This window comes from Sycon ciliatum, chromosome 1, assembly GCF_964019385.1.
Source record: "Sycon ciliatum chromosome 1, ocSycCili1.1, whole genome shotgun sequence".
Taxonomy (NCBI): domain Eukaryota; kingdom Metazoa; phylum Porifera; class Calcarea; order Leucosolenida; family Sycettidae; genus Sycon; species Sycon ciliatum.
Window position 1 is genome coordinate 49,459,698 of NC_088643.1, and position 26,126 is coordinate 49,485,823.

General features: G+C 47.6%; 1 protein-coding gene across 4 annotated transcripts in view; it reads right to left on the reverse strand.

The window, feature by feature from the left end:
- Nucleotides 1-1,593: 1,593 nt before the first annotated feature.
- The window catches only part of LOC135830855 (minichromosome maintenance domain-containing protein 2-like), a 53,145-nt gene continuing 28,612 nt past the window's right edge, over nucleotides 1,594-26,126 (reverse strand). For all 4 annotated transcript variants that reach the window (XM_065343061.1, XM_065343058.1, XM_065343060.1 and 1 more), the window contains 15 exons: nucleotides 24,558-24,670; nucleotides 19,312-19,329; nucleotides 18,976-19,042; nucleotides 18,032-18,085; nucleotides 14,671-14,864; nucleotides 13,040-13,163; nucleotides 12,145-12,234; nucleotides 11,782-11,972; nucleotides 9,585-9,616; nucleotides 8,395-8,551; nucleotides 7,528-7,670; nucleotides 4,392-4,437; nucleotides 4,098-4,161; nucleotides 2,856-2,929; nucleotides 1,594-2,369 (listed from right to left, as the gene is read on the reverse strand). In XM_065343061.1, the coding sequence (XP_065199133.1) occupies nucleotides 2,277-2,369; nucleotides 2,856-2,929; nucleotides 4,098-4,161; nucleotides 4,392-4,437; nucleotides 7,528-7,670; nucleotides 8,395-8,551; nucleotides 9,585-9,616; nucleotides 11,782-11,972; nucleotides 12,145-12,234; nucleotides 13,040-13,163; nucleotides 14,671-14,864; nucleotides 18,032-18,085; nucleotides 18,976-19,042; nucleotides 19,312-19,329; nucleotides 24,558-24,670 (1,460 nt within the window). In that variant the 3' untranslated portion in view covers nucleotides 1,594-2,276. The remainder of the gene's footprint in view (nucleotides 2,370-2,855; nucleotides 2,930-4,097; nucleotides 4,162-4,391; nucleotides 4,438-7,527; nucleotides 7,671-8,394; nucleotides 8,552-9,584; nucleotides 9,617-11,781; nucleotides 11,973-12,144; nucleotides 12,235-13,039; nucleotides 13,164-14,670; nucleotides 14,865-18,031; nucleotides 18,086-18,975; nucleotides 19,043-19,311; nucleotides 19,330-24,557; nucleotides 24,671-26,126) is intronic.

Sequence of the window (26,126 nt, forward strand, 5' to 3'; positions counted from 1 at the left end):
TGACATTATTGCTCTCAGCCCAGATTGTATCACATAATTATGTCCTGTTTACTGTTAGTGTCAGGGTGTGCAGACTTACTGCACTCTGCAGCCATTTCACTAATAGTGCCAAGTGGGCATACCGTGTCCAGTCGATAATGATTATCTCCAGCACATTCCGAACTGTCATTTTTGCAAGTTCATGTCTACCCTCGTTAGCAGACAATTGGGGACCAACATTAGTATTGTAAAACAAGCATTGTCTACTATCAGGCACATTTTTCTGCTGTTTTCCATCATAGACGTACATACTGTATCCGCCTCAGAATATTTATATAATACAACCCAACAGTACGCTTGTACGTGAAATATAAACCGACATACAAACCGAGGCGAAGCCGAGGTTTGTATGATGGTTTATATTTCACGTACAAGCGTACTAGTGGGATGTATTATACTTACTGTTTCTATGGTGGCGGTCTATATGGGGTTTGTATGGGGTTTGTATGAGGTTTATATGCCCAGTATAAGCCGCCAGCATGACGGGCAAGTTGACTGGAAGTTTGTATGAAAGGTCAGCATAATAATATTTATCACTCCCTTAGTATTGACTCCCATAGAATTTTGCCATACCTAAGCAGTCAAATATTCCTGCATATTTCACTCCTTAGGGCTATATTGACCGCTTATATTTGACTCCTTTTTAGCGATTGAACACAGCTAGTACAGGCTTTGGCTAGTCGTGACAAATCTAATATTGACTTCGTACTTAGTCAGTATTGGAAATAAAAGACCTCGTAAAAGACCTCGGCTTCGCCTCGGTCTTTTACTCGGCTTTTATTTCCTATATTGACCTCGTAATCAGTCAATATTAGATATGTCATCCCCAGACTCCTCTGTACAAGATAACCCATTTCGTATAAGACTTTTTTCCATAAGACCCCTGTGCAAGACAACATGTAACATCAATAGAGCAAGCTAGCTAGAAACGAGTGCAGAGAAATTTTGTTTTCAAACTTTACGCTGAGTTGCTGGCAGCGACCATTGGCATTGAGCCATCCGAGCAATTTCATAGCCTATGGCCATTTGCTTTGTTTTGCAATGAGGGAATCGAACCTGTGGGACAGCTGAAGGTAACGTTATAACGAATATTGTCTACAAACGAACTATCTCTTATATCCAGACTTGTATGAAGGATTTTTTTTAATTAAAATAAATTTTCGTCAGGGGATTTTAGATCGTTGTCTTCTAATGAGGTTTGTCTTGTAAGCGATGTCGTGCTAATGAGGGTAGACCTGCAAATGGAAGTGCTGAATACAATAGAAGGGGGGTTTCAATGGACTAGTGATGTAACTAAGTGCATCAAGACACCTGTAAGTATGCAGGGGGGGGGGGGGGAGGGTCTTAGGTGGCAAACTCACAAGGGGCGTGCAAGCCTGAGCCTCGAATTAGATACACACTGCCCCCTCCCTCCCCTCTGCGCGCAACGTCCATCGTTACTGGTTCAATTTGAAATTGATTTTTATTAACTTAACTGAACCTACCAATAATTGTGCAACCACTTTCAAACCCTCAAACTGGTGAACATGAGGGTGCCATTTTTAAAATTGTGGCCCCTAAGCCAAAGTTACAGCAGGATGATATTCTTCACTGGCCGCAACAAACTGTTTCCTAATACAAACGTGGTCGCCTGCCTACACTGGATCATAGCCTGGCATTCGTCCATGTTGAAGGCTGCAAAAGGCCTAGTGCTGCGCAGCCAATGCGCCTATCCAGTCTGTCCCTCATGCACACCTTTGTAAGCAATGGAGACAAACTGACAGCCATGCCAACAGCACTCAGATCAGTGGGTGGCATGTCACAGAATTCAGCAGTGTGACTATCTCTCACCAGAGTTGTATGAACATGCCATTTGCAACGTGCAGCTGGCCAAGTACGCCATGAACGTAATGTCATCAAAATAAATCACTTCGCCACATCTGTTCAACGTCGAGCAAGAATAGCAGTAGTGCTTCAGCATTAACCCCCCGTGCAAAAGGCACAATGTACTGGAGCAAACAATGAGTCTTGTGGGAGGACCTTCCATACTTGAATTAATATTGACTTTGAATAATAATCATCCAACTTATATAGAGAGTTCGCTGAAAGTAAGTCGCCATGTATAAAAAAAGATTGCCAGCCAATGCTTGTGTAGTTTGCTCATAGTCATGTACTCGTCAGTAAACATACGTGTACGCACTGGCACAGAGCAGCTTCATTGACGAGTTCTTGACTTCAGTGCACACAGGCAAGAACAATCATTCTTCCCAGCCACCTGCCCCCACTCCTGTCCCGTGTACTGCACAGAAGTGATGCAGTTGGCTTTGGAATTGCTTCATGTACTCACAATGCTGCAAAACACAAGTAAGGGAAGTGCCACATTACATTATCAGAGAGAGAGAGAGAGAGAGAGAGAGAGAGAGAGAGAGAGAGAGAGAGAGAGAGAGAGAGAGAGAGAGAGAGAGAGAGAGAGAGAGAGAGAGAGAGAGAGAGAGAGAGAGAGAGAGAGAGAGAGAGAGAGAGAGAGGAGAGAAAGAGAGACAGAGAGAGAGAGACTGAGACAACAAGAGACCATGAAGGGCCTGGGTAGCTATGGCTATATGGGCGCGCAAGTAGCTACCCAGGCCAACGGAACAAAAGGTGAGTACGGGGTTCGTATGGTTCATGCAGACCAGCTAGGGAAAAAGGTAGACTGTACGGGAGGAGGTACCTAACATTACTGTAATATTACACTCCCCCCCCCCCTCCCACCATGCTCTGTACATGTAGACTCAGGTGTAAAAAAATGATTTGTTCCTGGTCTCGCAACTATAAAGTAAGTATGTGGAAACGCTTACCTTTTCTCCCAGGTACGCATCGAGATCCTCATCCCGAAAGTGTGGCTGACAGGATACATTGAGCACAGATGATCCTACACATCATCACATTGGATGGAAAAAATGACAAATCCATACAACTGTGATCAACACAGAATTGACCCTGCACTGAGCTGTAGTTAAAAGCTGAGCATACTGATATTACTGGTAAGTAACCAAGCATCAGGCCACTAGGACGAAACAGGAACTCGTTGCATTTTCAGCCTGGTGAAAGGGAACTGTGGACTTAGGACAGTATCGTTAGGTCCCCATCTCCCGTACATTTCCCAGCACATCCTTTCCCCTGCTGACCTGCATCCCGTAGCCTCCCGTGTTCTCGTATGACACCTTTGTTCAGTTGGCCTGGGTAGCTGCTTGCGCACCCATATTGGCCATAGCTACCCAGGCCCTTTATCTAACATTGTAGAGTTTGCATCGTAGAAACCACATCAGTGTAGAAATTACATTGTAGAATTCACAGGAAGAATTCACTGGGATTATTGCAATCTTGTTTTTGTTACGTTCCGACATTAAGTATTGCTCACCTTTTAAAATTGCTATGGAGTCCAGTTCAGCACATGTGATTTCCTTCTTCAATGGCAGCGAGAATGATACATGGTACAGCACTTCTTTTTAACGTGAAGTCATTTTCCCTGCTCTAAGATTTATTCTCTTTTACTCAAGAACTTCAAAGATTTCTTTGCTACGATCGTTCAAAACTATTTACGATTGATTTCTTACATTTCTTCGAAATATTTCTTCTCGGATGGAGAGCCAAGGATGATTTTATGGCAAACTGACTGCCAATCAGCTCTAGAACGTCTTGGATGCGCACTCCTACAGCCTTCCAACTTGGAAGGTTCTAAGTTATAGTACAACTTCCCCTCCTATGTTGGCTGCCGGTGTTTCTATCCAGAGTGTTATTCATGATTATTTTGTCTTGTGAATGACATTCCTGTCCAGCCATGGTATATTGTTCAGATCGATACCCTGAATCTTGCTATTAGCCACACTGGTCAGTATGTGTGGTAGTTGTCAGTGAGGTAGTGCCCTTGTGGCGCCATGATGGCCAATCTGGTGCTGAAGAGTTTCTCCATCTCTGCTAGAATTTAACCACGATTCGTACTCAGCAACTGCCTCCATCCTCATGTTTATATAAAAGAGTAGAAAAGCACATGCGTATGGATGATGGCACAGACTCAAACCATCTGCAACAAAACTTACCAAAGCAGGCTACCATGGATTCTTCAAAAAGTAGAATGGCAGCTGTGGCATCATCTTCAGTGACCTTCAGAAAGCAAATTCAACGCAACCAATGAGCTTCAACCATAGGAAATCAACAGCAAAAATAAAAAAAACAAGCAGTAAGAATTCCACGACAAAGTGTTTTGATAGTTGTTTGCTTGAACTTGATACTGTTGCTGCAACTACAGTATGACACCATCTTCAGCCCTGTGTGCCTGTAGTCCGAGCGACCATTGTGTCTCTAAGAACAAACAGGTCTGGAAGTCATCTTACCTCGCTCCTCAGGCACAACGCAGCATGTGCAGCGGCTACACAGGTCCTGGTGGCAAACACAATAGCAAAAACAAGTAATACATGACCTAGATAAAGTGAGTATGAACAAGGACACACATGACAAACAACAGTCTGTTCATATTATCAAGAGTGCATAAACAAGAGTATGCAACTGTGGTTATGGCCCAGTGCGCGGCGCGCTGCCTTCATTACGTAACTTGCCTTCATCACGCTCTGAAAGCATGCATTCAAACTCACAATTTCTCGTACGAGCCCATCCGTTTTTGCTCGATTCATTCCAGTGCCTACGCGATCTCTGAATTCTGGCGCATGAACTCCAGTTCCGTACGAAAGTTCATTTCAAACCAGAGGGAAAGTGCGGTGTTTGATTTTCCGCAGTGCGCGGACTGCAGCTGAATGATGTAATGAAGGCAGCGCGCCACGCGTCTGGCCCATAGAAAGGAGATCACAGTTGCATGCTCTTGTTTATGGACTCTTGATATTATAAAGAAGACTGAGGCATGCTACGTCACAGTGAGGTGCAGTATTGGGGAGTTTTCCTTCAACAGATGAATTGAGATGGCAATCAAGTAAACACATGGTAAACAAATGCACGGCTTGTGAGAGACTCGGACTGTTACAAATTATAACTGGTGGTTTGTAACTTACAAACCACCAGTTTTGAAGTATGAAAGGTCTTCTTGCATGTGATTTTAGTCGTAATTTGTGCATTGGGTATTGGGTGCAAGCACCCACTGCCAGGTAAAACTCTTTTCCTTTCCTCATCCTTTACGTCTCTTCCTTTGTCCTGCTCACTGCTGTTTGTAGTTTGAATTTCGGTTTGATTTAAATTGATTCTGCATTTCTGCATAATTATAGTTTCAGTTAATAAGGCACCATGTTTTCCATGGCTACACGGAATGTGTTCAGTCGCATATCCGTTCTGGTATCATTTTCAGTTGTGTTCGTAAATTTATTTTCCTTATTTGTTGTGCATAGTATGCTGGCCTTGTTTGCGCTGTCATAGGTGCACTTGTACATGCACGTTTTGCTGAGGAGAGCGGTTTTGCATTCGGTTTCATTGTTTCATTGCATGTTCTCTCTGTTGTTCCTTTCCCGGTTTTCCTACCTACGCTGTTTTTTTGTTATTCGATCGTAGTTGAGTAGGTTGTTTGTTCTTGCATTCCTCCTTGATCTCATTCCAATGTGTAAATACACTCGGACGTCTCTTATCCGGGCACCTTGGGACCGGGCACTGCCCGTATCTCAGATTTGCCTGTATCTCAGGATAACTCATCTACCATGTATCATGTCGTTTTTGAAGAAGTTTATTTGGCACGTACTGCACACGTTCAGGTTACAAAAAGAATCCATTGATAAACATGTGTGGATTACACAGGTTGGCAGTGACAGATAAGCACTTGTGCATACGAAAAAAGTTCAAACCCCCAAAATCGAAGCATTTTTGGCATTTTTTTGCCATAGGAACTCAAGCTGAAGGTGCCCGGTAGAGAGACGTGCCCGCATCTGAGGCGTCCGGATAAGAGACGTTTGAGTGTATACTTAAAAGGAGGGGTTGTCAACTAGATAAATATACTGTGTATTGATAGCTGTCCTAGCGCTGTGTGGTCATTTGTTCCTAACCTTTTTCAATACATTCTACTGTGGCCTGCACTATATTGTCGGCCTAGCAGAACAGGCACAGGAAGTCTTGCGTGTCTGGGAGAAAACCCATTTCGGTACTTCAGCAGTGGGCGCTACGAGCCATGGGTTCGAGAACACTGGAGAGGCCGGGAGTGTTCGGCTGATTAGGACAGCATGTAAGGCACTCGAAGCCCACTGCAACGAACAGTCTGGGAGTCATCAGCAATTCAAGAGCTATCTCCAGTCCAAAGGCGTAGAGTCAATCCCACTTGCAAGGTTCGTCGGCAATAGATTTAACATTGTATTTTACAATGCTGCCGGCATCTACACACTGCGAGACCACACTGGACGGTTCGGCCAGAATGTTTTCCAATGCACACATCATCGTTGACGAAGTCCACCAGGAGCTGTTTTGCAGCAACGACACGGATGCGTCCACACAGGTCATTCTAGAACTGCTTGTGTCGGCATTCGCAAACTACTCCACGAAGCTGCTGGCCGACCATTTGGCTGGGTGGCAAGTTCAGCAACATGTCAGCACAGCAGCAATCCACATCAGCGAGTGTCCGCACAACAAATGTGGCCAGCGAGCGAGCTTTTGCTCTCCTGGACCGGTTGCAACGTGAAAAACCAAACGCGTCATCCATCGCCATCGAAGGCATCGTATTATTCTGCTACAACCGAACCGGGGAATGGCTCCAAAGCCAATCCTTGCTGAGGCGAAGAGAGCTGTTCAAGAGCGCTCTAGCAGGAGCCCAGCACCACCGACAGCTGTACCAGCAACGCAGCCAGGCCATTCGAGATTTCCAGCGGGAAAGAATGATAGAGAAGGAGAGGCAGCGACAGCAGAAGGAAGCGCATACTCTTCAAGAGAAGCAACAGCTGGTGGACAGCATTGCACTCACTGGACTATGGAGCACTCCAGATACTGTAGTGGAAAAGCTTGCGCTCCTTCCAACAGCGGCAGCAAAGCTGGCTGCTTTAAACAAGCAAGTTCCTTTCAGACGTGTCGTGTTACAACAGCAAGGTGACAAGATATTGTTTCAGTGGTCGTCCGGCGGCAAAGCATTTACATGGGAAGAGTTGGGAAAGCACCTTCTACAGCTAATCAGAGAAGCTAGAACTGTGGAGGAATAAGGTGAGTTCTCTGACCTGATCGTTGTCTCTAAAATAATTAATTGAAAAATGTACTTTCAAATTATTCAAATAATTCAATGATTACCTGTAGAGGCAGAAAATTTCGTCGGTCAATAATTTCGTCCAACTCCAAAGAAAAGGAGTTCGTCCGGTTGAAAATTTCGTCCATGGATCATAAGAGTGTATAGAAACGCTGGACAAATCGATATTCGTCCTACATTTAATTTAGTCCAAAAGCTCCTTGGACGAAAAAGACGAAATTAAATTCCAGACGAATATTTCTGCTTATACAGTATCCCTAATCGTGAGTCAAACAAACAAGAAAGGCCCAGGAAAGACAGATTAACACACTTACATGGAATGAATAGCAGTTGCTGGTATGTCTGTTCCAAAAGCACCGGATGAGCGCATCTGCCGGCTTGCCATGTAAAATGAGCGAATGAGATCTTGAGATCCCTTTGCAAACGTGGGTCGTTTTGCAGCTGCCAACTGAATTAGCTGGAAAAAGCAGAACACGAGAAGAAATTGGTGCAACAAGAATACTAAAAACTAATTCTACTCAGGCCCGTCGCACCGACTTTCGAGGTGGGACGGCCATGGAAGGGGGGTGCGGGGCCTCCCCGGAAAAATTTCAAAAATTGAAGCCAATTACAAGCATTTCCGGGCATTTGGTGCCAATTCAGTGTAACTACAATGAAAGACTTTTTAATTCTGCAACAAACCAAGAAGACGCTACGATCGGGGACACGGATTCTTTCATTACCCTTCCCCGGGAAGAATTTAAGCCAACTGCAAGCATTTCCAAGCATTTGTTGCCATTTCACTGTACCTGCAATGAAAGACTTTTTGATTCAGCAACAAACCACGATCGGGAACAAGGATTCTTCATCATTTGCCAAGTTTGCGCAGAGCTGCGATCATCAAAACGCCGAAAAAGTGGGGCGGCTGAGGCCGACCCGGCTGTGGCGGCCTTGCTACTCCCTCAGACTTTTGAATACAAACTAACTCATTTCCAGATTGTGAAGGCAGTGGGTGGAAAAGGGCAAAACACAGGTAATATAGTCCACATCCTTGAATGTGGAAACGTCGAAAATATATTAAATACTGTGAAATCAAATTATTCATTACTAGAAACCGCACAGATACAGGTGTCACATAGCACAGATACCATCAATTTAGTTTCTTGAACTCTCTCGAATGGAATAGATGTACTTCAGTATACCTGTCTGGTGTCTTGATCATCCAGTAGACATTCTCTGTGTTCCAAATCAGTAGAGTGCGAGCAGGAAGCCTCCAGCAGCATATCACATACTTTGGCATCAGCCAAGTCCAGAGCAACAGGGCTGCCTGACTGGGTACTCACTACCATATCGAATCGACTAGAAGAAACCATAACACAGAATGGTTGCAGGCAGAGTCAGTCCATGGTGTATCAGAAGATATAGTGGGAAGAGTGGGACCACGACGGTTCCTGAGCGTGTGGTGTGCCTAGATGATCTAAATAGCTTGCATAGACCTCGGTCCTATCGGCAGGACCTACCGGTAGGACCATCATACACAGACATGCTGCATGGCCTCTGTTCTAACATTGACCTAAAACTTGACCCTAAACTGTTGCTCAGGGGCTAATGAAGGAGTCCAGAAATTTTAGACGTGATCGCACAAGGCACAGCACGAAAGTCCATGGTAACAGCCCATGGTAACCATGGAAACGGTGTATCGAATTATGCATTCCACTGCCTTGGCAGACTAATAAAAACATTAGTACCTCACCACGATTGATGTGCCATGGTCAAAATTCACTTTGGACAGAGCTGCTAGCGCTCCGACAGGAGTATGTGCGGCCATTTTGACAATCGATAAAATTGCGCGTATGCAATGCACTGGACATAGTCTTGCATTTTGCGCCATTACTTTGCCTGATAAAGACCTCATCTCAACAATTGTTTCAAGAAATTTCTCAACCAAAAGCACTTTTGCAGCGCGATTTCTTGGGTCCTACCGGTATTGGGTCCTACCGGTAGGACCACGGTAGGACGGCATGCAAGCTATCAAAAGGCTGCTAGTGCAAAAGGCCAAACCGTTCCAGGCATGCTTAGCTGTTGTTCTGGTGTCCTGGTGTCCTGGTGGTGGTGGTGGTGGTGGTGGTGGTGGTGGTGGTGGTGGTGGTGGTGGTGGTGGTGGTGGTGGTGGTGGTGGTGGTGGTGGTGGTGGTGGCGGCGGCGGCGGTGGTGGTGGCGGCGGCGGCGGCGGTGGTGGTATAGCTGTTGTCACAGCATAACAAAAGTCGTTGACACCTACATGCTATTCGCGTCTGCTTTCACCTCATCCTTCAGTTCCTGGTTATCAAGCCAGCTCACCATCCTAATTAGAATACTGAAGTACATGAACATCAAGCCTGCGCATACTTACTCCACCAGGGCTTTGCTGAGGTTCACATTGTCCTAATGCAAGCAAAGAAGAAAGCAGAGTGTTATGGATTGCATGCATGTTATGCGCAACGTCACAGTCCTAGATTACATGCATGCTATGTGTGACGTCATTATCAGATTATCTTAGCTACTGTTACCATGCGCGTAGTTACTGTTGCCAGGCGCGTAGTTACTGTTGCTATGCAGCACTCTCTGTATCTAGAGTGTGCGCATGTGTGTAATGTGCTTCTCCTTGGATCCATCTTGGCTTCCTGTGCTGCATGTCTTTCCTCTCTGGTTTTACCTTTACTTCCATGTTCCCTTTCAATGCAATGTGAGCCAGAGCACGCCAAAATATGACCACAGACCAAAAATTCGATTTTCAGTTTTTTGTTCAAAAATGATCTAACACACCTAATGTTCACTGTCTGAAAGTTTTGGATTGATCTACATATCTAAGTGTTGCTACAATGGTATTATATGCAGCACTGTTGAAATGGTGAAATTCTATGTGCAGCAATGGGATTGTCATTTTTGCACACAATTGATAAGCCCCTTGGTTCATCCTTTCCGGGTCAGTTCCTCTGTCCAGGGTCTTATAGCATGAGCTGACAGGTACTCAGCCACATCCAAATTGTCTATAGGCAGCTGAGCTGGGTGTCCGAAATACCTCCTGTTTGGAGCACCACTGGAGAACCGCCAGCAAAAACACGGTCAACATCTGTAGATGGCCGGAGAAGTTGGCACTCCATGTCCTCTCCATCACACTCCACCTGTACTTTCAGATATACAGTATACACTGCTGCACACAGTCTTCCTCAACATACTAGACGTCGCACTCATATTCCCCACACCAAAGCCCATCTGCACACGGTTTTCTCTGCTCGCCAGAGAGTACTGCTTTCGCTGCATACTGCTCATGCTAGCGATGTTCCGCATAAGGCACTCAAATTATCGACTTGAGCAAGCTGAGTTAGCAGCAGAGTCCAGTGATTGTTTTTGCACTTGCAACCAATACTGGCATTGTCCCGGATATGTGCAGCGATGTCCATTATGGCCAAATCATCGGCCGACTCACCTCCCAAGTCAGTGTCGATGCCAATCGCTTGCCAGCTTGTCATGAGAGTAGAATTCCTCGTCACTGCAGATCGTGGGACTACCAGCATCAATTCTTTTTACGCTCGATGAAAGTGTCGCCCTCAAAGGACTCGTCGCTGTAGCCATCATCGTCTTCCTTCTGTTTCCGACTCGAATCCTCAAAATATTTTATCCTGCGCATGGAGTGCGAGGATGTCGTCTTCTTCCGCTCCGCAGTACATTACTACTACTAGGCTCTTCTGTCGATACATCGATGACGATCAGTTTTAGGCGACTCAGCGCAACATGGAATACAAACTCTAACAAATAAACTTACTTGCAACAAAGAATTGCATCCGGAACAGTCCAGTCGACCGAGGAGAACAACAACAGCGACTCGCGTTGCACTGCACTTCGTATTTTTTGCCGCGGAATTCAAATCGCGATTATCTCGACTTTTTCAAAAAAAGCTGTGGTCATGTTTTAGCGCGCTCGGGCTCATGTATTTCTAAACTCTCCGATCCGTGTGTATCAGTGGAACTGTGTATGAGTAGTGTGCGGGCTGAATGCGAACCACAACAATTGGCGACTAAAGTAATTTTAAATAAGGCCTTTGCAGACTTGGTCAATCTGCATGCAGTACTGTTTCATACTCGCATATTGGTCTGTGACGATAGTCCAGATATCACGATACAAGGATTTTCACTGAGATCAAAATTTTCAGATCTTCTCTCATAACATGTTTACAAGAAATGATGGAGTTACGAAGGTTTTACGGATCGATCATGAATCGAGCATATGTGATCGATTCACGTACACACCGTACATAAAGGGTTCAACTTTCAGCAGCAAATCCTTTATATACTAACACTATTACTGTGGATACAGATCAGCCAAGTATGCATGGTGCGACTAGTAACGCAGCAATGCATAGATCAGGTAGAAACCAAGTGGCAATAACTTCGTTCGGTTGCCCTGGCAACACATCGAGTGGGACAATTTTCGATGAGCCATGAGCCCATGTACTTTCTATCATGGCATGGATCACACTGCCTATGACACCCAGGTTGCTGGTGTTTACTAATGCAGCTCCAGTGGCAACGGGTCCGCGGTCTACTTACAAAGTATGGTTTGCCGCTTAGTGATGTGGCTGCTGGAACTTGACGGTGTTTCTTTTTGCTCTTCTGGTCAGCATATGCCCAGACGGCACATTTGAGAGGAACTTGTACTTGCTGAACCTGTGACGATCTCCCAACAATGTTGGACTCATCACGGAAGGGTACTGAAAATATTGCGCAATCACCTTCTAGCACTGCAACACAACATGGCAAAAAATGGTCACTTGAATGCAGAATGTCCAGTACCTGTAAAAAAAACAACAGCTACAGGGCCATTTTTAACCTACCACTATCTAAAAGAACACAGAGCCAAATTTGGACCAGACAATGGCACAGTACAGTACAAGTGCCGGCTGTGGAACTTACCATGTTGCAACTGGGTTTGAGAATCCTTCTTGTAATGAGATAGATTGCCAAGCAGACAAATGCCACCGGTGGCCAGAAATAGTGAGCCAGCTGCAACACACCAAGACAATAGCAGACCATGACCGAAGTTGAGCCATAAACCTGACCCAGGAGAACAGAATAATAATTGATCACAAGAAGCAAGCTCTTACAGTGCAGAAGCAGGACTAGACATACACCCTGCTTTTAAGCACACTTCCTGCTTCAGGACGCAAGCAAGTGACAACTTGCAGAAAACATTCCTACAACATAAGTGAGTTAGGGTGCGTTCAGACTACCGATAAAAAGTGACGGAATGGGAAAGTTTCCAAGGTGATTTGATCACGTGACGTTACTGGCACGTTACCGGCGGGAAGGTTTTACTGCCGCGGCTGCTGCGGCAGTAAAACTTTTCCAGCAGTAAAAAGAGTGCTCAGGCTGGGAAAAAGGGAAAATCCCTTCTCAGTGCCGCGGTGAGAGCTGCAAAACGTACGTACCGGTAGCGCTAGTTTATCGGTAGTGTGAATGTTCTTCACGGTTTATCGCCATGCACGGCTTGGCGGGGTTCACGGTAGTCTGAACGCGCCCTTATAAGTGAGCTTTCAGCGGAGATTTCAGTCCATCCCGCTAGAAGGTGGAGAGTTGTGTCAGCTCATCACAATGGCTGGTTACATAACCCAAACACTGCCGTGAAGTGGGGGAGCCGTTTCAAAAATTCAAACATCCCGTAGCGATGTGCTCTCTAATTAAAATAAGCTGCTAGTTCTTTTGTGCACACCTAAAATATAAATCTTTCGGTGGGAACTTCCAAGCTTTCTCCGGAAGCCTGGCACGCCTGACCCTGGTCACGAAAGTGGCAGCTACTACTTGTACTCACCACATAGTACTGAGCAACCAGGCAAGCATGGCTCCTTGCTAACTGTGCCAAACAAATCACTAGTCGCCTGGTTGTGTGACATGCATGTTGGGGAAAACTGCGAGGCATACGTCATCAGTCGGCTCTGAACATTGAAATGAACACGGAACAGAAGAGTTTGAAATTGAAAGCTCGAGCAAATGCAAGTAAGTTTTACCACATATCATGCGACTTGTGACAAATACAATGCGCAGACTAACATTACGATGCGTATTTGTTTTGTTAGCTGGGTCACAAGTACACCCGGCCTCTAAGTCATAATTAACCCTTTATTACCGGATTACTTGCACAGCATGCACCAGGATTACGAATTTCAGCACAATTTCCAACTTCATCAGGTCATAACTTTGGTCTCCTTCACTTGATATTCACAATCTAGGGCTCGTTGGAAAGCTCTTGGCAAGAGTAACGCCAGGGTACCAAGCTCCATTATCCAGTCACCACAAATCAGGCGCGGTAACACAGCAAAGTCGTCTCCAAGCCTGATATGCAAGCAATTTCGTCCCATCAACGCCATTCCACTCTCCTTCATCGTAGAGCGCTCAAATTTGTTTGAGACGATTCAAACTTCAGCTGACTACGTCAACATCACGTGCTTAGTCGCTCAAAGAGCACAAGTAAAGGGATTTTCCCCAAAAATGGCGAAGTGATCGATCAAAATTTGAATTTGCCGAGGTGAAAATACGGCGCGCGATATCTCTGGTGTCCGACATCGTAACTCTTCGGCGATTGTTGCATTGGATAGCCTGGGGTTTCCGCTACCAAATAGACCTTTCGATTGTTGAATTCGCACAAGAAATGATGGAGTTATGAAGATATTACTGGCCTGCAGACTTTCGATCATATATGATCGAAAGTCTGCAGGCCGGTAATAAAGGGTTAAATCCCTGTTCAGCTTCCATTGTCTTTGTTTTTCTTTGATCTGTTTTTCTCCTTCTACTGCTAGTTTTTAACCTGTTCTGAAGCTGTTTGAATTTTTGTTGCAGCAATCATCGAGTTATTTATCTGTGTTATCTGATGGTGTCATCATTGATGATGATCAATGCAAATGCTCATGCTAATGTGTCTTTGCTGTGCATAGCCACGAAGGCATGGGTTGTGATGCATGGCTTTGTTTATTGTGACTTTTCGACTTTGCTGGAGTTTCTGTTTTCACAGTTTCTCTGACTCTTTCATGCACTCCATGGTACCTTAGCTACAAATGGCTACTTCAGCCATGATGAGCCCAATATCAGTTGCTCTGGTGTCATTTTGAATCGCTTATGATGCATGGTATTCCTGGCCAAAGTGCTTGCATTTTAATTTTTAACTCCACAAGATTGTGAAACTTTGCGTGAGTTTGTTATGGCTCGGATCTGCCGACAATAAAACCCCACATCACTTGATGTAATGTTCATGCTCCACATGTCGAACCTATTTTGGAAAGTAATAGAGTAGTAACAGAATGCTCATCTGAGTCTTGGCAGGTATCTAGACTGCGTACACGCTGACCTTCGTTGTGCGTAGTAAAACGTACTTGAAATTGATATGGATCACATGATAAGAGTATTTGCCATGGGGGGGGGAGGGGGGGGGGGGTAATATACTCTTACCTGCAACAGGTCATCGGAACTTATCGACAGCAAATGCAGCCCATGCTTTCTGGAGTTGATTACAGACATTTCCTCTTCTTCTGGCACACATGTAACATCTTCCTTGGCCAGTGAAGCACACTCTGTCACTGTCACAAGACTTAGAAGTAGTGCCAATTTCAGACGGTGGAACACCCCAGGAGGACATATCTGACCTGGAGAGAGCAAGCAAGACACAGAGACAGAAACAGGTAGAGAGCAAGGACAACCGGGATGCAACCTAATTAATATGCCTGGCAGCATGTCGGGTGTAGCATACAGGCATAAGGTACGCGCGGCTGTGTGCAAATTAGCTGCCAGCTGTACTAGCAGCTCAAGGACTTGGCACACACGGTAGCATTACTGTAGTTTGGAGAGCTCAAACTGTTTTTTTTTAATGTCTTTCTGGCACATCTTGCACATCAGTGGTGGATGGCTTGCGGATATGTTTTCCCGCCACCTCATCCTTACCACTATTGATAACCATTACTGCTAGTGTTGGTCTACAATCACAATAATTACTGGGTGCTGGCATAACAACGGAAATGGTCCAAATCGTTCGATCGTCCTGTGCTCTATGTTGAGCCAACACATGCTTTCAATGTTGAGCCATTATTTTCCTTCATGCTCGGTGTTGAGCCATTCACTTTATTGCGCTCTTTGCTAAGCCACATTGCCTCGCTTGCAGTCAGCACCCACATAGGTACAAAAATCTGTGCTCTGTACGTTGGTGTGCTGCACAGCATTGTAGCACCCTGCATGTGCATGTGGGATGTGGGCTACGACGTTCTTTGTCCACAGGTGCGTTCCACTTGCACGCCGTCCATGCTGCGTGAGGTAGGGATATCAACGAACACACTGCGTACCGGGTTTGCGCAGTTTTCGGGGCAACCATACCGCGCGTACTCATGGCGGAGACGACATTTTGACGAAAGAAATAGCGAGCACGTGGACGCATGCTGGTTCAATCATTCGAAAAAGTCAAAAAGTATTACAGTGTACAAGAAATTACTTTGGTACTTTATTACAAGTACAAACAACCACGCGGAAGAAGATGCAATAATTATGACGATGGAACACACCTGCTCTCTATTCCTCCGTAGTCAGTCCTGGTGTGTCCATGCTGGCTTCTCTGATAAGCTGTACTAGGTGTTCCCTTAGTTCCTGCCATGTAAGTGTCTTGCCGCCGGACGACCATTGGAATAGGATCTTGTCACCCTTCTGCTGCAGAACTATACGCCTGAATTTAAATAAACCAATCCAATCCAATCCAAATTTGATTTGGCTTTTCAAAGCAGACACTTTTCTGGCGACTGTTGGCAAAAAGGGAGAGCTTCTCTGCACTAATGCGGAAATGTTCCACAGCCCTTCCGACATGATTTTCTCGAGAAGTTGCTCTTAGTCTTGGAGTGTGTGGGCCTCCTTCTGCAGTCGCTGTGTTTCCTTTTCCATCATCTTCTGCCGTTGAAAATCGCACATCGCCTGGCTGCGTTGTCGATAGAGATGACGGTGTTCTTGGGAACCAGCGAGAGTGCTTTTAAAGAGCTTTCCTGGCTGTGCTCCGACTGATTCCGAAGCCACTCACCAGTATGGTTTGAGCAGAACAGTACAATGCCCTGAATGGCAATGGCAGATGTGTTGGGTTTCTGATGGCGGAGTCTGTCCAAAAGAGCAAATGTTCTTTCGCTCACGACGTTCGTGATTTGTACACTTTCCGTTGTTCTCTGCTGCTCTGCTGACATGTTGTGGAACTTGCCACCTAGTAAATGGTCGAAAAGGAGTTTCTTGGAGTAAGTTCCAAATGCTGTTGTTAGCAGTTGCAGGATGACGAATGTCGTCTCATCAGTGCCGTTGCTGCAGAACATGTCTGTTTTCGTCTTCTTCTTCATCCACAACCACATTTACTCCTGGGGAAACTGTTGTCGAACCAATAAAGAAGTGCAATCTGACTTCAGTGCACTGAAAGCTGTGCACAGTGCTTGGTAAACATCGCCAATGTGGTTGACACTGAGGCCAGGCTGCTCCAGCCTCCTCCAGAGGGGTCGGTTGTCAACTTGCCGACAATTCCGAGGGCCCTGCATGCTGCGATATAACCATCGACTTGAATGTCAGCCAAAACAGCCCAGTGTAAGTGGTTCTGCGTGCCGAACGCATCTTTATAGAACCGTTGAATATGCTCTCGTAAAGTATGATGCCCGCAGCATTGTAGAAGATGACGTTAAACGGGTTGCCCACAAACCGTGCTAGTGGAATGCATTCTACACCTTTGGAAAGCAAATAGCTCCGAAACAGCACATGATTGCCTGGTTGCTCATTGCAGTGAGCCTCCAAGGCTTTACAGGCAGTCCGGATGAGGCGAACACTGCCAGCTTCTCCAGTATTTTCGAAACCTTGGCTTGAAGCACCTACTGCTGTTGTATCGAAGTGTGCTTTCTCCCAGATGCGTAAAACTTCCAGCGCCTGCTCTGCCAGTAGAACAATACAATGTAGACCACAGTAGACTGTGTTGACAGAGAGCACGGTTTGCCCGACTGGTTCTGGTAGATTGGTCCAGCTGGCCGCCATCTCTGGAAGAATGTTTGTACGGTACGTCTCAAGCATTTTGTTCACGCTCTTTTCGACACTCCTTCGGTCCGTCATTGTGTTTTTAATGCTACTGATCAACTTCCTGGCCACAGGCATGTCAGATCCTGATCTACGACAGGCTTGCTCAGCATCTGACAGCATAGTCGAGCCAGCTTCAAAGCTGTGCTCTGCAGTGCCAGATTTCACTGGTGCGAGGCCGAGGCTGAGAATATTGTCGGGAGTGGCTAGCTGTGCCATGTAGTACTTGTGTCCTTGATTGGATGTGCCGTCATGGTGCAGTGTTACATTGTCTTCCATTAGCATTGGGTCTCCGATTTGTGTGAGGACCGGTTGCTTAGACTTGGCCAGGAAGTCACACATCTTAGCAGGGCTTGGCAGTCGGTCAACCTGGTGCCCAGTAAGTGTTTCCATCACACACCAAATAACGGGAGACATGTGGTTTACCCCAATAATTATTATGAGAGAGCAGTTGAATACAGAAGAGGCACACTATATCTGTATAGCGCAGGGGCCTGCGTTCAAGGGTCTTTATCGTCTTCTTCTGCTTTTCAGAGTTGACTTGCTCTCTGGCTTGTTGCTGCTGCTGTGCTCATTGTGTGCCAGATGTTTTCTTCTTGAGTTTGTTGACTGCAGCGCTACTTGATATTTCCGCCTGAAGAACATTTTCTGGTGACATTCTGCTTGCTTGCCAACAATCGTAGCCGAGAGGTGTGCGTTGGCAGTTAGTAGAGGGTGCTTTGTGCACACTGTGACTCACCGGCAAAAGAATAAGCTACTGTAGCAGGAAAAGCCCAAGGAGAGTAGGCACAGGCTGCAGCAACACAGGATGAAAGGTCACAAAGCATGCAAAGAATAAGTATCCGCATTGGGTTAACTCGACATTTACTTTTCAAGATGAATGCACCGCTGTACTTGCCAGTCGCTCATGCTACCTACAGCATAGCTAACACGACTAACTGTTGGATGTACACTTAGATTGCTTTAATGATAGCTTGCATGCCGTCCTACCGGTAGGACCCAAGAAATCGCGCTGCAAAAGTGCTTTTGGTTGAGAAATTTCTTGAAACAATTGTTGAGATGAGGTCTTTGTCAGGCAAAGCAATGGCGCAATATGCAAGGCTATGTCCCGTGCATTGCGTATGCGCAGTTTTATCAATTGTCAAAATGGCCGCACATACTCCTGTCGGAGCTTTAGCAACTCTGTCCAAAGTGAATTTTGACCATGGCACATCAATCGTGGTGAGGTCCTAATGTTATTATTAGCTTGCCAAGGCAGTGGAATGCATAATTCTATACTCCGTTTCCATGGTTACCATAGGCTGTTACCATGGAATTTCATAGTATGACTTGTGCGATCACGTCTAAAATTTCTGGACTCCTTCATTAGCCTTTGAGCAACAGTTTAGGGTCAAGTTTTAGGTCAATGTTAGAACAGAGGCCATGCAGCATGTCTGTGTATGATGGTCCTACCGGTAGGTAGGACCGAGGTCTATGCAGGTCTATGCAAGCTATCATTAAAGTGTCTACTTGTAGTGCTATGCTTCATGTCTATGCAAGTCACACATTTGAATGGTTCATTAGAAAGTATCATCTTAGAATGCAGGATTTCAGAATCGTGGTTCAATATGTTCATGCGCTTTGGTCCCGATGACTGCTGTGTTCCCCTGAAGAAGGTAAGATGGAAATTGCGCACCACAATACCTTGCTTCAATTTGGAAATTTTGTCGTTAGCAGCCGGAGATGGAGGTATGGCAGTGTAGCCAGTTGCCTGCAAAACAGTACAGTGAAGAAAAATCCACATGGACAAGGTAGGATTTGGCTTCGATCAAAATGTTAATTAATAGAGTCCACATCCGTACCGAGAAATGGGGAGCAAAAGCAGGAACAAGATGATTAGATGGAGCTGTGCTGGTATGGGAAGCTACTCTTTGGAACAATGACAAGCGTGCTAACTATATACAGTAAAACCCAGAGTCAGGAAATGTGCATAGTCTTGTCCACAGCTGCTACTAATAAACTAACAATCAAACAGCTTACTTGTTGAACGTGGATTGCCTGAAGCAGAGAGACAGACAGGCACAAACAACCTGTCAGCATTCACTGAAACAGTGCAGTATTCTCAACAACGACACTCGGACAGGGGAAGTACTTGAAGGTAAGTATGGCTACCATCCCTGGCTAAACAGTTTCAAGCCATTACAAAAATCACGGTTCGCTTGAGACTCAGTAGTTTTCAGCATCCATAGGAACGCCACCACCCTGCAAAGATCAAAGGCACAGATGCAGCTCCTAAAGCAGTGGGAGGTGAGTAGATCAGCCCACCAGCAAAGTGGTCAAAGACCGAAAATCCCATTCGCTGCATTCATGTTTCTCCTCGCCAGGGCAAGAGTTCCCAATTAACTGTGGGTTGCAGTACATGAATTGACTCCAATAGAAAGTTACTTGCTTGCACCATCCTCTTATTTGCCAAACCATGAGAAACTCAAGACCATTGGTATTTCTTTCAGGTGCTGATGGCAAAGAACGTGCATGTTTGTTCGTAAGGTCATCTACAGGGATCCCATGTCACATCAGTGTTGTATTATGATGTAATGCATTACGTAGCCATGCAAGAGCATGCGCGAGATACGCATCTCGCAGCTGCCTACTTTCATGCAGCATCCTTTAGATGTCGTGGTTCTATGATTTGCCTACAATGGCCAAGTGAGAATATAATCCTATCGTAAACAACTAACTTGTTTACCCCGAAACATGGTGTCAGAAGTAAACTAAATAAACGCCCTAGAATTGTCGCAGTAGCGCCACCGGTGCAAGAGGTAAAATGGCAGAAGCAGCCGGATTTACCCCGCCGTCGATGGATTGGCAAGCCGCAGATTTACCTGATGAATTCGAGCGGTTCCAACAATACTGCCTTCTAGTTTTCCAAGGGCCCTTTTCCGACAAGTCCGACAAGGAAAAGGTCGCCTATGTCATGCTATGGATCGGGAGAACTGGTGTTGATGCTTTCAATAGTTTCGAGTGGGATAATGCAAGCGACAAATCCAAAGTAGCTGCCGTCTTCAAGAAATTTAATAAGCATTTGCAGCCACGGGTAAATGCACGACTGGCTCGGTTTGAGCTTCAGAAATACCGCCAGCAACCCGACGAGTCTGTAGATGATTTCTTTGCGAGGTGTAAGAAGAAGACGTCCAAGTGCAAGTTCAGGGACGCTCAGGAGACTAACGATCGCCTGATAGAACAGCTAATCGTGGGGACGAAGCACTCGAAAGTGCAAGAACGCCTGCTGGAGGGTGGTAGTGATTTGACTCTGGACGAAGCGCTTGACAAGGCCCGTACTTATGAAGCAACACAGCGCCACATGGAGCAGCTGTCCACCGCCACCAGCAGCAGCCGTCTACCTGAAACGGTTCACGCCATTTCCAAATCTGTGGGACACGCAGACTGCGGCAAATGTGGACGAACCCACCACCCAAGCAAGTGCCCAGCGCACGGCTCCACCTGCAACAAATGCGGGAAGGCGAATCACTGGGCAAACGTATGCCGTTCGCAGGGGAGAGACGAGGCACATGGAAGGGGCCAGCAACGCGGACGCTGGCGCCAGAGGAGCCCCAGCCCGCGGGAGCGCTACCCCCAGAGGAGCCCCAGCCCACGGAGACGCTTCGACGCACTGCATTTCGACGCCGTCATCATCGACAGCGTCGAGCGTCACCAACCGCCACTAGAGCGAGAGGTGTTCGCGACCCTCAATGTCAGCCTGGACAACACCAACAGACCGGCCACCTTGAGAGCCAAGGTGGATACGGGCGCCCAGGGCAATATATTGCCGCTGAGAGTGTTCTGCCAAATGTTTCCCCAGCACGTCGGACCAAACGGATACCCAAAGCCGAAATCCGTGAAGCCGTCAAGTACCACCCTCACAGCGTACGGCGGATCCAAGATAAAGCAATGCGGAACCCGTCCTATTCCGTGCTCTTACGATGGCAAGAGTCAACTCGCTGACTTCTACATCACGGACTGCCCTGGCACTGCTATCATCGGCCTCCCGACAGCGACAGCCCTGCAGTTAGTCACGCTGAACTGCGCTGTCCAGGAGAAGCCAGCGAGCATCCGAGACAAGGACGACCTGATGAAGCAATACCCGAAGTGCTTCGATGGCATTGGGAAATTCCCAGGCAAGTACCACATCACAGTGGACCCCAACGTCGTCCCGGTTGTACACCCTCCACGCCACCTCCACGCCATCGCACTGAGAGACGAGATCAAGACGGAGCTGGAGGACATGATCCAGAACGGCATCATCACCAAGATCCAGGAAGGCGAACCAACAGCATGGGTGAACAGCCTCGTGTTCCGCCTCAAAGACAATGGCAAGCTACGCCTGTGCCTAGACCCCAAGGACCTCAATCACGCCATCCTGCGAGAGCACCACGTGGTCTCCACCATTGAGGAGATCACCCCGAAGTTGAGAGGTGCCAAAGTGTTCTCGATCGTCGACGTCAAATGTGGGTACTGGAATGTGGAGCTCGACGACGAATCCAGTTACCTCACCACCTTCAACACACCATTCGGGCGCTACAGATTCCTTCGCATGCCATTCGGCCTCAAGATGTCGCAAGATGTCTTCCAAGCAAGGATCGACCAGACGTTCGAAGGGTGCTCAGGCGTCACCGGCATCGCAGACGACATCGTCACATACGGGACGTCAGACGAGGACCATGATCTCAACATGCACCAGATGATGGTTCGCTGCGAACAATCTGGTCTCAAGTTGAACCCAGACAAATGCCGCATCAAAGAGGACAAGATCAAGTTCTTCGGCATCATCTGCAGCGCTGACGGAATACAGCCCGACCCGAAGAAGGTCTCAGCGCTGAAGCAGATGGAGCACCCCGAGAACGAGGACGAGCTCCAGACGTTCCTCGGGCTAGTCACGTACATGAGCCCGTTCATACCGAATGCCAGCACACTGACCGCGCACCTGCGTGAGCTGACCAAGCCAGATACACCGTTCGCCTGGACAGACAGCCACCAGCGCACCTTCGACAAGGTCAAGGCCGCCATTTCGACAGAGGTAACGCTCAGTTACTTTGACCCAGGCAAGGCAACGACACTACAAGTCGACGCTTCCATGAAAGGTCTCGGCGCCACTCTGCTGCAGGACGACAAGCCTGTTGCATTCGCCAGCAAGAAGCTTACCGAGACGGAGTCTCGCTACGCCAATATTGAGCGTGAGCTCTTAGCTGTCGTATACGGGTGTGAAAGATTCCACACCTACCTATTCGGTCAGTCATTCACAGTAGAATCCGACCACAAGCCGCTGGAGTCAATCAAGCTCAAGCACCTCCGCGCAGCCCCGCCGCGTCTACAGCGCATGCTGCTGAAGCTGCAGCCGTACGACATGACCATCAAGTACCGCCCCGGAAAGGACATTCCGATCGCAGACGCGCTATCCCGACTGTCGCCAGAGGAAACAGAGCCAATTGAGGACCTCGACGTCAGTGTACACGCCGTGTTCCCGCAATTCAGCGATGCAGCGATGACGAGGATCCGCGAGGAGTCGGCTAAAGACGCCGAGATGTCAGCACTGAAGGAGATGATCTTCAGTGGCTGGCCATCAGAGAGGAGCGCGGTGCCGGCAATTCTGCTCCCGTACTGGAATTTCCGCGACGAGATGAGCACCGAGGACGGTCTCATCCTGAAGAGCAGTCGCGTCCTGATTCCCCCGCCAATGAGGGGGGAAATCCTCAGCAAGCTGCACGCCAGCCACCAAGGCATAGAGAAGACCAAGCTGCGAGCCAGAACGTCCGTCTTCTGGAAGGACATCAACAAGGATATCGAAGCAACTGTCTCATCTTGCACGACGTGCCAGCGCCACCAGAGCAGTCAAGCCAAGGAACCACTGATGCAGCCCGATATTCCGCCAAGGGCATGGCACACCTTGGGCACGGACCTGTTCTACCTCGGCGGGTCAGAATACCTCATTGCCGCCGACTACTACTCCAAGTACTTTATCACCCGGAAGCTGCCTGCCGGACAAGCGACCAGCAGAGCCATCATCCAGCACCTCAAGGAGATTTTCGGTGAGCACGGCATCCCAGCCGTGCTGAAGTCGGACAACGGGCCGCAATACAGCAGCCATCTGTTCGCAGAGTTTGCTGCCGAATATGGATTCCGCCACAGTACGTCGTCGCCACATCACCCGCAGAGTAACGGGTTTATCGAATCGCAAGTCAAGATCGCTAAGAGAGCTCTCGAGAAGGCAAGGGAGAGCGGGACCGACCCGCACTTAGGACTGCTGTGCATTCGCGCCACCCCAGTGTGCCAGGGCTTACCGTCGCCGGCCGAGATGCTGTTCGGTCGTCAGGTACAGGACAACCTGCCTCGCAAACACCAGCGCGACACTCGGGACGAGGCCATCCGACAGAAGCTCGAGGAACGGCAGGACCAGCAGAAAGTACACCATGACCAGCGAGCGCAGTCTCTCCGCCCCCTAGTTCCTGGTCAGCACGTCGGCATCCGCAGCCCGACCACGCACCTGTGGGAACCTGGTATCGTAACCCAGTCTGTCAACGGGCCACGGTCATACATGGTGCAGCCTGACCATGGGACAGAAGTGCGGCGCAACCGTACCCACCTCAGAGAGAGGCGGGTCCACTTCCCGCCGGATGCCAGTCTCGCAGGCCCTCAGCCGTCGAGTGACGTGCCGTCGCCGTGGAGCGACGTTAGCCAGTCTCAGCCGCCGTCACCATGTGACGTCAGCCAGCCTGCTGAACCTGCCACCCAGCTGTATCGAACACGGTCTGGCCGCGCAGTCGCACCCAGGTCAATCCTGGATGTGTAGGGCCAGAGAGGCCTCATGGACCTGTTCGCTTATGTCACAGTAGCTGAGGTGCCATTGTTATATTGTACATAGAGCTATTGTTGGATACTATGTCTCTGTATTGTTAGCACGCCGTCGTGTGCCATTCATGATTGTTACCTTGTACATAGAGCTATTGTTGGATGTTATGTTCTATATTGTGAACACGCCGTCATATACGTACGGTATGTTATGTAGGTTGTTAAACTCCTTTATGACGAAGGGGATGTTGTATTATGATGTAATGCATTACGTAGCCATGCAAGAGCATGCGCGAGATACGCATCTCGCAGCTGCCTACTTTCATGCAGCATCCTTTAGATGTCGTGGTTCTATGATTTGCCTACAATGGCCAAGTGAGAATATAATCCTATCGTAAACAACTAACTTGTTTACCCCGAAACAATCAGGTAGCCCAACTTACTTCCATTGTGCAGCGAAGATGAGCTCGCTGCGATGGGTTTTTCTCCGGCTCCAACATCAACTGACCGGCAATTCTATACGTTTCACCCAAGGACACTGTATTTGCAAGTTCATCTGATAGAAAGACATAATAAAGACCAACAATGCACCCAATGTGCATTGGAATTGTGGAAGGCTGCTCACTCCCACAACAAAGTACTCTAATTTCAGAAATTTGAGGTGCTCAATATTTTCGGTATGAGGGCAAAAGGCCAGGTTAGGTGAACAGAAATTTTAGGTACAGAGAAGCAGTTTCCTATTGAGTTAGGTGTGTTAGAGGTAGTGCATGTGAGGAGTTTGTTACCAATTGCACTTATTGCCGTGCTACCAGTCCTCTGCTGGGACCTGCTGCTGCTGCCTCTCGACCCGATATCCCCGGTCGTCCGTGGGGTGAGGTCACTACTGACACTCTTGAACTTGGTCTCGACAAGAGTGCGACTCATCACTGTGTCTTGGTTTGTGTCGACTCGTTTACCAAGCGGGTTGAAGTCATTCCTCTGCGTCGTCATGATCCTGTGTCTGTTGCTGCTGCTTTTGCTGGTGTTTGCAAGATCTGGGGTGCCCCCGACATTGTATGCATGGATAACGGCACAGAATTTCGCAATGCTATTGTGGAGCCCCTGTTTAGTCTCATGGGTGTCCATGTGTGTACCGGTGTTGTTCGTCACCCTCAGTCGCAAAGCCCTACTGAGTGTGCCGATCGTACTCTGCTCGGCCTCATCCGCAAAGTCCTCGATGGCTCTTCGGACTGGAGGGGTGAATTGGATATGCTCCTGTTCTTTTACCGCGATTGGCCTCACAGTGCCACATGCCTGTTGCCGATGGAAGCCATGGCAGGCTGGAAACCCCCTCACTTTATCATTGACAACACAGCCGAAGCGTGCAGCCTCAGTGACTGGGCCATGAAGCATGCAAAGTGGTCTGCCCGGATTCGTGACCTGATTGATGCTGAGCTCTCGGCGAACGACTTCGTTGAGGATGAGTCACATTGTCCATATGCTGTTGGTAAACGAGTGATGTTACAGCGCCCAGATCGACATCAGAAGTGCCTTGCATCATTTGAGCGTGGCTGGACAGTGAAGGCAATTGTGAGTTCAACGCCCGTGGTTATTGAAAAGCCAAGTCCGGACAACTGTCGAGTGTTGGAGAAGGTTGTCAACATTGCCTTGCTGAAGATTCAGTGAAGAAGGATCTTCCTGAGATTCCGTCGATGTAGCTGCCACAGAGACTAGCATTTGTAGTGACGATGAAGATGACAATGGTATTGGTGTCACCATTGATATGGCTCCAGCTGGAGGGTATGCGCTACGACCCCGTGGCCAGCTCCAGGCACCAGCACGTTACCGAGTGTGAGTATGGCTATTGTGTAACCGGATATGGTATCAGGGGAGAGGTGAAGTAGAATAGTTCGCTCTCTCAGGAAGAAGGCCCCCAAAACAACAAGAATGCGTACGATAATTATGCAAGCATGCGCACAACAACAAGAATGCGTACGATAATTATGCAAGCATGCACAACCTGCGCAGTCCGC